The 15628-nt window shown below is 41.3% G+C and overlaps 1 protein-coding gene across 3 annotated transcripts in view; it reads left to right on the forward strand.

Annotated features, from left to right (window-relative positions):
- The first annotated feature begins 491 nt into the window (after positions 1-491).
- The window catches only part of LOC122906808 (A-kinase anchor protein 10, mitochondrial-like), a 52825-nt gene continuing 37688 nt past the window's right edge, over positions 492-15628 (forward strand). The window contains exons 1-2 of one of the 3 annotated variants that reach the window (XM_044249210.1): positions 492-725; positions 11331-11378. In XM_044249210.1, coding sequence (XP_044105145.1) covers positions 638-725; positions 11331-11378 — 136 coding nt within the window. In that variant the 5' untranslated portion in view covers positions 492-637. The remainder of the gene's footprint in view (positions 726-11330; positions 11379-15628) is intronic. The other 2 variants (XR_006384622.1, XR_006384621.1) reach the window with 2 other exon arrangements.

Here is a 15628-nt window from a genome sequence, read left to right on the forward strand (position 1 = left end):
GTGACCTTGCGGTATCCGCGCGACTGGGGGTGTGTGTTTGGTCTGCTCGCCTGGGCAAGCACGGGCTGCAGGTGCAGGGTGAAGCTGCTATAGTCGGCCTGTGCCTTTCAGCCTCACTGGAACCGAGAAACAGGAGGGCTAAGGGGGAGCGCAGCAGTGCTGGCCTCGCCTTGTGTACAAGGGCACGCTCTGAGTGCCCACGGCCGGACGCCCCCAGACCTGAGGCACCGCGCCATCCACTCCAGGGTCCGGCGACAGCGGGGAATGGAGAAGACTCCGGCTCCGGGAGGGTCAGTTTTGCGGGAACCGGATCGGCAACTCTCCAACCCTGGCAGCGACGCCGGACCTGGGAAAGGGCACAGGCAGCACGCGCGCAGGATCACGTGGGCGGGCTGGGCGCGTGCCCCGGCACCCACGAGAGGAGGCGGGGATGGGGGGCGGGGCCGGCGGGTCGGCCTCCCGTGAAGCCTCGCGCGGGGAAGGACCGGAACTCCCGGCGGGCGGCTTGTTGATAATATGACGGCAGGAGCTGCCTGGTCTTCTCGAGGAGGCGGTGGGGCCCACACCACGAAGAAGGGTCTCTTTTCAGGCTAGTGCGGCGGCCACTGCGGACCCGGAAGTCCGGGCCGGTTGCTGAATGAGGGGAGCCGGGCCCTCCCCGCGACAGTCCCCCCGCGCCCTCCGCCCCGACCCGGGCCCCGCCATGTCCTTCTTCCTAAGGAAAGGTAGCAGAGGGGGCTCCGGCTGGGAGCCAGGCCGGGCTTCAGGGGCGGCGGTGGGGTAGGTGGGCCTGCACGGGCTTTCCTCCCGGTGGTGGCGAGGCCCTCGGCCTCCGCGCAGACGCCCCCTGCGTGCCTTGCTTTGCTCCCGGACTCTGCAGGGAGGGAGAAGGTGGCCTCCTCGCGCGAGGTCAGAGGAGAATTATCTCGCTGGTCCAAAAGTGTTTGCCAGAGCCCGTACAAGTTAATGCCTGTTTGCGCAAACCCAGTTTTCGCGTTTGTGTGCTGTGTGTCTATAAACGGTGGATCCAGAAGAAGGAAATTCCTTTAGTACCTTGTTACGGAAGTCTCTGACTTTTTAGAATACTGAGGGTTTTCTATCTAAAAGCAACATGTGAAAAAGCTCTTTTCTTCAACTGGTGCTATTTTCTAGTTTCCCCTTTTTTGGGGGTGGGGTGGGGGATCCTGCAGTTCCTAAATAACATTACTTACAGCTGAAAGTTCCCTAATGAAGACTTATTTCTTTTGATGACTTAGCAAGTCAACTTAACTGTTGCAGCGCTCACTTTGTAAACGAAATTTCCGATTTTCAATTTTAATAGCTGCCCAGTTTTTAAGCAGAGGCAGTTTAGTTTTGATCCTGGATAAAGTTGTTGTGTTGCATTTAAAGTATATATCCAGAATGAACAAGTGTAGGTCTTTTTGGGTGATAATGGTTCTTTAAGTTTTGTTATTTAAGAGAAAAGGTATCAGAGGGGGGAAAAAACACAAACCACTAAACCTTATCAGAGGCTTGGGTTCACATGACTGCTCTGCTACTGACTGTCACCTGGGATAAAAAAAAAAGTGTTAACCCACTTTTTTCTCCTCTCTCAACCAAGAATTAGGTGGTTCCTAAAGGCCCCATTCAGATATGAATTCAAGAATTCTTTTTAAGTACGTGCAGAGTTTTAGTAACTGATGTCATGGTGAGTGAATGGTACTGTGAGGAATGAATGAAAGCTCTGCTGAATGAAGGAAACCTGTAAAATGGTACAAGGAAGCTTTGTTGATAATGTACCTTGGTGTAGTTTATCGCTCTAATTTGTTTGACAGTGTTGAAGTGGTTTTTTTTTTTTTAAGGGGGAAAGAAAGCATTCTGTGTATAATGAGGCAGATTGCATGTTACATAATAGACTGTTGTCTCTGTCCGACAAATATTTTTGAATGTCTGCTGCTTGGCAGGCACTGTGTTAGGCCCTCATTATTAAGCACTGAACAAGAAAATGTCCCTGCACCTATGTACCTTCTTGTCTGCTGGGGCCAACAGACAATACATTTCTCTTTTAATACCTGTGTGTATTTACAAATTGATAACATGACAGAGATGAGGTGAGAGGAGAAGCATATTTTGGTTTGATGTTAGAGAGGGGCCTCAGCAGGTGACCTTGGAACTTAGAGCCAAGGGCTCAGTAGGAGTTACGAGAGGCTAGGGAAGAGCATGTCCAAAGGTTGTGAGTCAAGGACGAGTTTGGTGTCCTTCAAGAAAGGAAGGAAGGCCACTGTGATTTGGGCTTGGAGAGATAGACAAGATTCAGAGCTTTGTAGGCCATAGTTGGGTTTTATTTCAAATGCAGAGACATTATTTCAATTTATTATTATTCTTATTTTTGAAAGAGAGAGAGCGCGAGAGGGATAGGGGAGAGGGCGAGAATCTTAAGTAGGCTACATGCTCAGTGTGGCGCTACTTCGGGGCTGGATCTCATGACCCTGAGATGGTGACCTGAGCTGAAATCTGGAGTCAGACACTTAACCCACTGAGCTACCCAGGCACCCCTTAGAATTTTTAAAGAGGAGTGATTTGATATTATGTTATAAAAAGATCATGGTAGTTGCTTTTTGCAGGCTGAATGTGGCAAGAGTAGAAGCTAGATGCTTCTGTTTAGGGATCCCATCCAGTCTTGAAATACCATTTTTAAATACCACCTATATGCAGACGACTCCTGAATTTACATCTCCAGCTTGAATTCTCTCCCGAGTTAAGAATGGTATATCCAACTGTTGGTCCACTTTATACCTCTACCTAATAGATACAGTATATCTGTTAATAGAAATAATAGGCTGACAGATGGCTGGCTCTTTGAGTTACTGTACCAAAATTTAACTCCAGATTTTTTGTCACCTCAGTAAATTGCATTTCTGTTCTTTTACTTGCTCAGTCTAAAACTTTAGTACCTTCTTGAACCTTTCTTTCTCTCCTGTATCTACATAAGCAAATCTGCTAAGTCTACCCCAGAACGTAACCAAACTCAGCATCTTCTCACCATCCCTGACTATTAACTCCCTGGTCTAGGTGGTCATCCCTGTAGATTGGACAGTTAAGTCCTCTGAGAGGATGTAACTCAAATCTCAGCTTAAAAATTAGAGGAAGCTGGTTTTATGAAAGTAGAGAAAATGGGTGCCTGGGTGGCTCAGTTGGTTGAGCGTCTGACTCTTGATTTTGACTCACATCATGATCTCAGGGTCGTGAGATGGAGGCCTGTGTTGAGTCCCTAGCTGAGCAGAGAGCCTACTTGGGATTCTCTCTGTCCCTTTATTTCTGCTTCCCACCGCCACCTCCCCATCCCCCATCCCCTGCCAGCACTTGCTTGCTCACTTGCCTGCTCTCTCAAATAAATAAAATCTTCAAAGGCAAAAAGGAAATAGAGAAAGCAGAGTTATTTTGCTGTAGGCTTCAGTTTGGTTTCCCTTTTTCCAACCTTGACCCCTATCTCTTCAAATTTCTTCAGTAGCTTTCTGTACATGGCCCCCTTTAATCTTGTTCCCATTTCTTCTCTGTGTTCATCTCCTGCTCTCCTTTTCCTGTTTTCTGTTTCCTTTTCACTGTTTTTTATATTGGCCTCTTTGTTGTCAAATACGTTCCTGCCTCAGGGCCTTTGCACTTAATTTTTTTTCCCCTCTGCCTAGAAACCTCTTCCCACAGGTACCCACTATTGTGTTCTCTCATCTCCTTGACATCTTGGTGAGGCTTTGTCTGTCCATCCTACTTTTAACATTGCAGTCCCCAGCCCTTGCACTCCTATCTTACCTACTTTCTCCACAGCATTTATCACCCTCTACTTTTCTATGTATTTTATTAAGATGGAAGCTGATTTTGTTCACAGCTGTATCCCCATGTGTAGGTCAGTTCCTGGGCATAGTTAGGAATTTGGTAAATACTTGTTGAATAAATGAATAAAAACAAAAAATATCTGCTAGTAAAAAGTGCTGAACAGGGAATTTAAACTGATGTGGGAGTAGATCACAGGACAGCAGTATTTGTTCAGATATAAAGGAAGGCTTGTCTGAGAAGATGGTATTTAGTTTGAGATCTGAGTGAAGGGAGAGAGCCAGCCTCACAAAAGATCAAAGGAACTGCATTCTAACCAGAGAGAACTAGAAGTACAAATGTCTGAAGGCAGCAATAGCTGGGTGCGTTTAAGGAACCTGAAGAAGGCTGGAACTTAGGGGGTATAGGATATGCTTTGGAGACAGAAATAGCATAACTTGAACAAGTGATTGGAGTGAAGAAAAACTGGGAAAGTTTTGGGCTTACAGCATGGGGCAGGAAGAATTAAGAACTGTTTTTGGCAATTAGGACTTTGTGTAACAGACATCCATGTGGATACGTCAAGGAAGCAGTGGGATGTATGAATCTGTAGTTCTAGGAAGAGGTCACAACTTGAGATACGGGTCTGGCTTTAGAAATATTTTGCAGGGGTACCTGGGTGGCCCAGTCGGATAAGCCACTGCCTTCAGCTCGGGTCATGATCCCAGGATCCTGAGATCGAGCCCCTGCATTACACTCAGCAGGGAGCCTGGTTCTCCCTCTTCCTCTGCCTGCCACTCCCCCTGCTTGTGTGCTCTCTCTCTGTGTTAAATACATAAATAAAATCTTCAAAAAAAAAACATTTTGCATAACTGATGATTAATGACATGGGACTAAATGAGATCGCCTAGAGAATACATAAAATGTGAGGATTAGTTATGTTGAAAGGCTAAGGCTATTATAACAAAGATACACTGAAGTGTAATGGTTCAAAAAAGATAGATTTTTTTTATTACTCTCTTGAATTTAACAGTCCAAGTTTATTGGGTGGCTTTGCTTCACAGTCATTCAGGGATCTTTCCTCCCATATTGTTACACCTCTTTCCCTTGGGGTGTGGTCTGTTGTCAAAGCTGGGTCATAGCCTCTTCTGTCTGTTCTCAGTCCCCTGATCCATGGTAAGGAGGAAAGAGAAGCTTTGGCAGGAAAGTGGCACAAAATTATTTCTATTCATATTCTGTTGGTGAGAAGTTAGTCATATGGTCATAGATAACTGCAAAAGCTTCTGGGAAATGTAGAGTAACTAGCCACCTAGTAGCTAGCGAATAGGCTATAGTCCTCTTGCTAGAAAGAGGAAAATGAGTTCTGTGGCCAGGTAGCATTTCCTGCCATACTGTACACAAGAACAGAGCCTTGGTGAAAGTTCTGGAGTTAAGCCAGCTTTTAGAAGTTAAATTGAGGGGCACCTGGGATGGCTCAGATGGCTGGCCTTTAACTGCCTTTAGCTCAGATCATGATCTCCAGGTCCAGGGATTGAGCCCCATGTCACTTCCGGTTCTACAGAGGTCTGCTTCTCCCTCTTCTTCTCCCCCTGCTTGTACTCTGTCTGTCTGTCTGTGTCTCTCTCTCTCAAAAGAATAAATCTTTACAAAAAACTTTTTAAAAAAGTTAAATAGAGGAACATGAGCCATTGGCAAAGGGGAATCAAAAATAAAATACCAGGGGCACCTGGGTGGCTCAGTGGGTTAAAGCCTCTGCCTTCGGCTCAGGTCATGATCCCAGGGTCTTGGGGTCGAGCCCTGCATCAGGCTCTCTGCTCAGCGGGGAGCCTGCTTCCTCCTCTCTCTCTGCCTGCCTCTGTGCCTACTTGTGATCTCTGTCAAATAAATAAATAAAAGCTTTTAAAAAAAAGGTACATGCGTGGAGAAAGATATACCTTAAAAAAAATACCAGTTATAAAGGAGTGTGATATCATGGAAGCTAAGAGAAGATAGTGTTTAAAAAAGAAGGGTGTGTTGTGTTGAATGTCACTTGCAGGATCAAGATGAAATAACTACTTAGTTTGATAATGTGGAAGTAATTGATGACTTTTGAGAGAGGTATCAGTATCAGTGGAATGGGTTGGAGGGAGAAGGTGAAGTGTGGAAAAGTAGCAAGAGTAAAAACACCCTTTTCAAGAAACTGCAGTGAAAAGGAACTAAAAGGGGCTCTTGGGTTAAGCGATTTTTTTTTCTTTTTTTAAGATAAAAGATGCTAGAACATGTTTGTATGGTGATAGAAATGATCTGGTAGAGAGGGAGAAAATGATACAGAAGAGAGAGGTGTTACTTGAGGCAGTAAAGTTCTTGAGAACTCCTGAAGGATGGGATTAAAGCTCGACTCTACCAAGATTTGGTTAGGGTATGCTGCCGTTGGGAATGGCAGTTGGTAGGACTACTTATATAAAGTTTAAAAACCTTCAATCAATGCTATATGTTGTTTACAGATACAGAAATATGTTAATGAGTAAAACTGTAGGTGGAGACAATAATCTATTTTATGAAATTATCTCCCTGGGGAGAAGGGGAAATCCAATCAGGGAGAGAATTAATTTTCACATGCATGTCTTCTTTTGAAAAATTTTTAGAAGCAAATGTAGCATAATCTTAAGATTTGACAAACCCGAGTATTACTCAGATTAAATTCTAGTATTGTCTTTGTTTTAGATGTTTCATAATACAAGGAAATAAAGAAACAAGAAAAAGTATAGTTAGCAATATAGAATAATGTAGTTGAAATAAACCTAAATCAGTAGTCACAATAAATGTAAAGACTGTATGGCTAAAAGACAAAAAGTTAGGCTGGATAATAAACCAAAATCCAGCAATAAACTACTGGGAACACAACTAAGACATAAGGACATAGAGAAATTGAAAATAACTGGATGGAAGGATATAGCAGACAAATGTCAACCAGAAGAAAGCTATTTGGCAGATGACATACTTGAAACAACAAAACATCATCAGGGATAAAAAGGTGACTACATTATGATAAAATGAAAACGGTAGTAGGAAGATAAAACTCTGAACTGCTTTGCACCTAATATCAGTCTCAAAATACATAAAGCAAAATATACAGAATTACCAGGAGAAATCAACAAATTTACACAGTTTTTTTTAAGATTTTATTTATTTGACAGACAGATCACAAGTAGGCAGAGAGAGAGAGAGGAGGAAGCAGGCTCCCTGTTCAGCGGAGAGCCCGATGTGGGGCTTGATCCCAGGACCCTGGGATCATGACCTGAGCTGAAGGCAGAGGCTTTAACCCACTGAGCCACTCCGGCGCCCCAAATTTACACAGTTTTAAGAATGATCTTCTTCAGACATCTAGAGCAGTAATCACAATAAACAGAAATGGGCTGTCCCAGTGAAAAGACTAGATTCCTCCTGTATGCCATTTAGTATAACAAGGATCATTCCATCAGAAAGGATGAATACCCAACTTTTGTAGCAATATGGACGGGACTGGAAGAGATTATGCTGAGTGAAATAAGTCAAGCAGAGAGAGTCAATTATCATATGGTTTCACTTATTTGTGGAGCATAACAAATAGCATGGAGGACAAGGGGTGTTAGAGAGGAGTAGGGAATTTGGGTAAATTGGAAGGGGAGGTGAACCATGAGAGACTATGGACTCTGAAAAACAATCTGAGGGGTTTGAAGTGGCGGGGGGTGGGAGGTTGGGGTACCAGGTGGTGGGTATTATAGAGGGCACGGCTTGCATGGAGCACTGGGTGTGGTGAAAAAATAATGAATACTGTTTTTCTGAAAATAAATAAATAATTAATAATTAAAAAAAAGTATCATAAGAAGGTTAAAAGTAAAAGGATGGGAAAATATATCAGGGATATTAGACAAAAAGAAAGCTAATATAGTCTTCACAATAGCACAAAACAAAAAGTAGGGAAATTTTAAGTTTTGGAATGGAAAGGAGACAAAGGAATCGTTAGTCCCAGATAACATAATTGCATATATAAAAAAACTGAAGAAGATCTACACTCATACTTTTAGAACTCATAAAATTTAAAAGAGTTCAGCTGGGTTTTAAAAATATATGTGTTTATATGGGATTATTTAAAACTCAGTTTTACCACTATATGCCAGTAAAAACAAAACTAAAATCATTATAGAGTTTACAAAACCTAATTTGACATGAAAGAAGACCCAGATAAATGGAGAGGTATACTATGCTCATGGATAGAAAGACTCAATCCCAGAAAGATGTGAACTCTCCCCCACATTAATCATTCAGTCAGTGCTACTTTAAAAATTCCTATGGGGGTTTTAGGATCAGGACAAGTTGACCCTATAATTAATAGAGCAGGTAGTTTTGTAAGAGACTAAGGTAGAGGACTTGGCCCTGTCAAAGGCTGATTATATGGTTAAGTAATTAAGACTGAAATTAAATGCCCAGGAACAAACCCATGTATGTATGAGAACTTGGTATATAAAGAGTTCCTGTTTAGTTGAGAAAGGTTGGACTAATCAGTAAGTGATGTTTGCTGTCCCTCTGGCAGAAAAATAATTAGGATTTTTCTATGTCGTATCATATACATCAGGGGTCAGTTAATTTTCTGTACAAGACAAGATGGTGTCCTTGTAGCCATAGATTATATGTTAACAAATGGACATGGCTGTGTTAAACTAAAACTTTATTTATAAAAAACTGAAGGTGGGCTTGATTTGGCCCATGAGCTGTAGTTTCCCAATATCGACAAACAAATAAATACAGGCAGATAAGAGCCCAGAATTCTAAAAAGCAAAATTTGAAATCATATGGAAGAAAATACAGAGGGGAAAAAAAATCTGATCCTGGGCTAGGAAAGGATATCTTTAAGACATAGGAAAATACAATCCACATAATGTAAATTTGGCTACATTAAAATTTAAAGCTTCCATACAATAAAATACACATAAGGTATTTGCAACACCAAGGATTAACATCCAGAATATGAGTGGAATTTCTGCAAATAAGTAAAGGACAAAGGAATTGAGTAGCCAGCCCATAAAAGAAGATACCTAAATACCCAATAAATACAAAAGGATATTTCCTCGGAGGAACTCAAGGAAATGAATTAAAAATACCATCAAATACCATTTGAAAAATATTAATTAAATGGCCACTTTCATTAAAACTGCCCATCACTGGTTACCTATTAATTCTACTTATAGTGTTTTATCCTAGAGAAGTTTTTTTTAAAGATTATATTTATTTATTTGAGAGAGAGAGAGAGCGAGAGAGAGCGCGCACAAGCAGGGAGAGGGGCAGAGGGAGAAGGAGAGGCAGACTCATGGCTGAGCTGGGAGTCTGATGTGGGGCTTGATCCCAGGACCTGAAGATCATGACCTGAGCTGAAGGCGGATGCTCAACTATCTGAGCTACCCAGGCACCCCTCCTAGAGAAATTCTTACATATAAACTACATAGGAAGACATGTACTAAAATAAATCAATAAAGGTGTATTTTAGAAATTCAGCAGCTAAAATGAAAGTACTAGAGCTACATGAATGCATCAGTATAGACAAGTCAAATTATGGGATGAATACAAGTTTCAGATATGTGTAGAAGAATACTATTCATTTCATTTTTAAAGATCTATAGAATAACTGCGTGTTTTACACTCAGGTAGTAATAGTGTAAAAACATAAATGGTAAAAAACACATCCAATTTAGGGAAGTATTTATCTCTGGGAAGGGAAGAGTAGTGGGATCAGGTAGTGAGTCATAGGACCCTTTATATAATATTTGGGGGGAAAAGGCAAGTAAGGCAAAAAACACTAATGTGGTTATTGTCGGATTGTGTGTGTACTTGTCTGTTTCAAGTATTGACGAGATCTGATTGATGAGAATGTATTGAAGGTGACAAAAGTGGAAATGTGGAGGTATGTTTTAGTGGTTAAAATCCGTTGGTCTTAGAAGTGTTTTGGGTGTGGGAAGTAAAGGAGAGACATGTTAAGAATGACTCCAAGATTTTTGGCCTGAGAAACTGGGGTGGGAGTGTCTGTCATTCATGAGAAAAATGAAAAGTGAAGTAAACCAGGTTTGGGAAGAGATGGTATGTTCCATTTTGGACGAGTGTAATTCTGGAAGAGGATGGGTAGATGGTTAACAAAATGAATTTTAAGGTCAGGAAGGTTTTACACTAGAAATAGAAATTCAGGATTCATAGCTTGTCTGTGGTATTGAAAGCCTTCAGAATGGGTAAGCTCAGCCAGGAAATACACATGTGTACGTAGTGAAAAGAAAAGGTGCCCAACTTTCTCTGAGAAACTCTCAGTAGGTAGAAGTTGACCAGGCAATAAACTGAGAAGGAGCAGCTGGAAACCAGGGAGTCGAGTGCCTTGGAAGTCCAGACAAGTTCATGTTTCAAGTAGGAGAAGCAGTCAGTTTGCAGATGCAACCCAGTTGCTTCTACTACATTACCTTATTATTATTTTTTTCTTTCCAACAGCAGTGATCAGTACCTGAAATGATAATTTTTGTTCATGTTTGTCTCCACATTCTTGTATGTAGACTTCTTGAAGACAGGACTGTTCCTTCCTGAGCCAGGACAATGTCTAGCACATAAGAGGCACTCACATACTTGTTGATGGATTAATTTATCTGATACTTTGAGAGCTTGTTATTTCCTGCTACTAGCCTTTCAAAAGGTGTTGACTGTTGAAGAGCACATGTTGAGATTTTTATTTTGATAGGCTTTTCATGGTGGGGTTAAAGAAAATTTAATGTTGGAAAAAAATACAAGAAAAGTAAGGAAGGTTAAAAATAGTCTTAGTGTCAGATCCTGTAGGAGTTCACGCTTTGCTTAAGCTGCCATGTACCTTCCTTTCTTGGATATTACATTGTTAGCATATTTGCAGTAGAATTTCTACTGTTTTGTATAATGGAGAAGAGACTGTGTAGCACTTTAAGAGAAGTTGTTAAGCCTTGAGTATTAGATATTTAGATTATAAGTTTAGAATGTTTTTATTTGCTGCTATGAGAGGAATACACAAAAAGTAAGATACGATACACAAAGAACTCTTTTTCTTGAAGACGCAACTAGTGGCACATTTTAATAATATTAGTTAACATCCTAAATTAACCTTGTACCTCATACTCTTCTGGGCTCTTTTTAATTTTTTTTTCACTCATAACCCTCTAAGGTAGATGTTGTTATTACTGTTATTTCTGTTCTAAGTTATCAATCAAGGAAATTGAGTCCCAGAGAAGTAAAGTAACTGGTCCATGGTCAGAGGGCTGTGTAATAAGTTGGAAGCTAGATTTGAACCCAGGTATTGTGACATTGTCTCTCCATTAGCACGCTCAGTGCTCTTGACTGAACGATGTTCAAGGGTCACTTCCTTTCCCCTGACAACTGTCTCGCCCTGTCCCCCTCTAAGGTGTTATTCCATTGTTGTACAGCTGTGAATATTCATCTGTTAGAACAAAGCTTGTCTAATTTTTACATTGTACAGATGGGATCTTTTTGACTGTAGAAGTTGGTCATGATGCTTTTTTATCTTCCAGTGAAAGGCAAAGAACAAGAGAAAACCTCAGATGTCAAGTCAGTTAAAGGTGAGTTCAGTGGCGTTCCATTGTGTTAAAAAAGTGATGTGCTTTGCATTTACAGGCTATTTAAACCTGTTATCTTCCCCCCTCTTTTGCCATTAATCATCTCTGCCTTCTTTTGTAATTATTTATGATTGTGACTTATTTCCTTGTTCGACCTGTATATTCTTCAGCACCCTGCATATATGATAGGCTTTTGCTAAGCACTTGTTGGCTGTCCTAGTGATATAGTAAACCAATGCCCTCCATTAATCACATGTTTGATTGTTCACTAGAATTATTGAGTTGATTTCATTATTTTTTTAACTTAAAATCAGTGAATTAACATTGAGTGTATTGTTAGCGTCAGAGGTAGAGTTTAGTGATTCATCTGTTGCATATAACACCCAGTGCTCAGGATTAGATCAGGTGTCCTCCTTAATGTCTATCACCCCGTTACCCCATCCCCTCATACCTCCCCTCCAGCAACCCTCAGTTTCTTTCCTATAGTTGAGCATCTCTTATGGTTTGTAGTTGACTTTATTTTTTAAAAAAGCAAAAAAAACGAGGGGTACCTGCATGGGTTGAGTGTCTGGCTCTTGGTTTTGGCTCAGGGTCGTGAGGTCAAGCTCTGTGTTGGGTTCCCGGCTTAGTGTGGAGTCTGCTGCAGACTCTCTCTCCATCTGCCCCTCCCCACTGTGCTCACTCTCTCTCTCTCTCTAAAATAAATAAATACATCTTTTTTTATTTTTTAAAATTTATTTTATTTGAGAGACAGAGAGAGCACAAATGGGAGGAAGGGCAGAGGAGGGGAAGCAGACTCCCCGCCAAGAAAGGAAACAGATGCAGAGATCGATCTTAGGACCCTGGGATTATGACCTGAGCTGAAGGCAGAGGCTTAACTGACTGAGCCACCCAGGTGCCCCATAAATAAATCTTTAAAAACAAAACAGAAAGTGCCTGCTGGGTGGCTCAATGGGGTAAAGCCTCTGCCTTTGGCTCAGGTCATGATCCCAGGGTCCTAGGATCGAGCCCCATATCAGGTTCTCTGCTTGGCAGGGAGCTTGCTCCCCGCTCACCCCACCCCCGGCCTACTAGTGATCGCTGCCAAATAAATAAAATCTTAAAAAAACAAAACAAAACACAAAAACAAAAAAACCCAAAGTGAAAAATACTCTGAACTCAGCTGACAGCTCTGGAGTAAAGAACTTCCACTTACAAGGCTTGGCTTCCTGTTGTTTACCCGGAAGTATGGATCATTACAGTTTTTACTTCTCTGTTACTTTGGATGAATGGTCTTAACTTAAATTTATCCAGAGTACTTTATTGTAATCAGTATATTATCTATGTTTATAGGCTAGAGCATGCTTCTTTAGGTTGTAATCTCTACTATAGCTTTGACTGATTTTATTATATTAATTACAAAGATTGGAATGGAAAATTATAATGGAAATTGTTTATATAGCCATTAATGTAAATTTCATAAATAAAATCTATTTACATGAGATCTATAGATTGCTACTTAGACTTTTTTTTTAAGATTTTATTTATTTATTTGACAGACAGAGATCACAAGTAGGCAGAGAGGCAGGCAGAGAGAGAAGGAAGGGAAGAAGGCTCCCTGCTGAGCAGAGAGCCCAATTCGGGGCTCGATCCCAGGACTCCGGGATCATGACCTGAGCCGAAGGCAGAGGCATTAACCCACTGAGCCACCCAGGTGCCCGCTACTTAGACTCTTTTTCAGATGTTTGTATCTTATGTGGCTAGCATTGAGTATTAACCATTTATGCTCAGTTTGCTGGAGAGTGACTAATTATAACTTAAGAGATTTGTAATATTAGGGAAGAGCTAGGGTACTTTACAGTCTTATTTTCTGCTTACTTCTGTTAATTTTAAGCCAGGTGTTTATGAACCGTGTTGGTTCATACTGCTTTCCTTAAGCAGAATTTGATTGACTTTGATAAAGACTTCAAGCCCTTAGCAAGCAGCATGTGTAAAGATGAGATCCGAATGTAGAAGGAAGGGGTTTGATGTCTCAGGCACTTTAGATTTCTCAGGTCTTCTACTCTAAACTGCTACTAACAGTGTGACCTTGGGAAGACCTGTAACCTTCCTCGGATTCTTCATTTGTGGAGTGAGAGGGTTGGCCTGCCTAACTTCTGAAACTGTACCTGGCTAAAAATATTCCATGTTCCTACCCTGTGACAGTACATAATCTGTGCTTAGCATTCACTGGCTTACCTTAGAATCTTACAGAACAGAATCTTACAGAATCTTCCTTTCATAGGAAACAGGCCCTCAAGAAGTTTGCAGTATGATTAGAGCTTAGACGTGGAATAGTAGCAAATACACCAACATACTAATAACAACCATTTCTTGAACAACTTTTCTGTTATAGGCATTAGCCAAAAACTGAGGCTAGGCAAAAAAAAAAGACTTGGCTCCTGTACTCACTGAACTTACAGATTGATAGGGGAGAGGAACATTCATCAAGTGAGTCCACAGATGGCATGGGCTGGATCTACAGTGATGAAAATAAAGAGAGATGGAGTGATCAGTTCAGAGCAAAAATGGATAGAACTTTGTTATTGATTAAATAGGAGGTGTAAGGGATAGGAAGGTTCCAGATTAACACCTACTTTTCTGGCTTGCCTAACTGTGTGACTGGTGGAGAACCAAGTTGGGAAATTATATGTTCAATTTTGGAATGGTGGGTGGGAGGTACTTGGAGACATTTACATATATTATTTTATCCACATAATTCTAGAGTCTGAGTTTCCAACCAAAGGTAAAAGGGTGATTTTTCTAGAGTCTGGCAGACCAAAGCTCAAGTTCTGCCTGTTGAAACAACTACTATCTCATTGACATGTATCAAGTATTTAACTTTTGTCTTTCTGCATCTCAAAAATGAGGAAAATAGGGGTGCCTGGGTTAAAGCCTCTGCCTTTGGCTCAGGTCATGTTCTCAGGGTCCTGGGATTGAGCCCCTATCGGGCTCTCTGATCAGCAGGGAGCCTGCTTCCTTCTCTCTCTCTCTCTCTCTCTGCCCTCTTGTGATCTCTGTCAAATAAATAAATAAAAATTTTAAAAAATTTGAGGAAAATACTGGTCTTGCAAAAATTGGTGTAAGAGATAATAATGAAGTAATATACCCTCCAAAAAATGTGTATCGAGCCCCCAGTACAAGTAGTACCAGAGGTACTACTCTGGTAGCTCTTGTAGCAGAAGAGGCCCTGAACATGATGGCTTAGTTAGATGAAATATTGTGAGGAGTTCAGAGGAATTTGAGATCAGCACGTGGTTTTTGAAGTGTAGGGAAGGGTTTGTAGAAATGGGACTTAATCTATATAAAAGTTGAATAATAAGGATTTGAGTGAAAGAGGCAGTTCTTTCTCTTTTCCCTAACGGCCCAGCCTCTTCTTTGAGTATATATTGGGCAAAGGGACCTTCAGACAAGTAAGGGGGTATTTTCACAGAAGATTGATACCCAGTTGTAAGGACCTTAGAGACCAGAACAGAGAGTTTAGACAGAGAACCTAGGGAGCCTGTAGGCTTTGAGTAGGATGTTGATGCTTTATATACGGTATTTGTGAAAGGTAAGGCCAGGTGTCAGATGCAGGTCAGGGCTTACTCCCTGGGGCTCCAGTTCCATAGAAATGTACCCTATGAGCTGCTGCAGAGAGGTCCAGAGTGTGAGTGAGACGTTCCCCTTGAGTCAACCAGAGTTACTAATAACTGGTTTTTTTTTTGTTGTTTTTTAATGTATTTATTTATTTATTTGACAGAGAGAGACATAGTGAGAGAGGGAACACAAGCAGGGGCAGGATGGCGGTGTGAGAGGGAGAAGGAGTCTCCCCACCGAGCAGGGAGCCCGAAGTGGGGCTCAATCCCAGGATGCTGGAATTATGGCCTGGGCCAAAGGCAGATGCTTAATGACTGAGCCACCCGGACGTCCCCTAATAACTCTTTTTAAAAATCTCCTTTAGATATCTGTTTAGATTTTAGGTACCTATTTTATCTGGTTTTATTTATTTTAACAGATGTGTCAGGGTCTCAAGTTTATTTGTGGGGAAAAAGAGGAGTACTTACAGGTTTAAATAATCTTTTCAGAAAAGTTGGCTCTAGTAATAATTAAAAGGTTTGAGAGTAAATGTTTCTAGCAAAAAGAATAAAAGAGCAGAGAGCCTCAGGAGGAGGAGTCAGGGAAGGAGACCATTTCCGACATGGTGGGCATTTTTAAAAATTTCTTTTTTAAGATTTTACTTATTTGTTAGAGAG

This window comes from Neovison vison, chromosome 5, assembly GCF_020171115.1.
Source record: "Neovison vison isolate M4711 chromosome 5, ASM_NN_V1, whole genome shotgun sequence".
In the NCBI taxonomy this organism is placed as follows: domain Eukaryota; kingdom Metazoa; phylum Chordata; class Mammalia; order Carnivora; family Mustelidae; genus Neogale; species Neogale vison.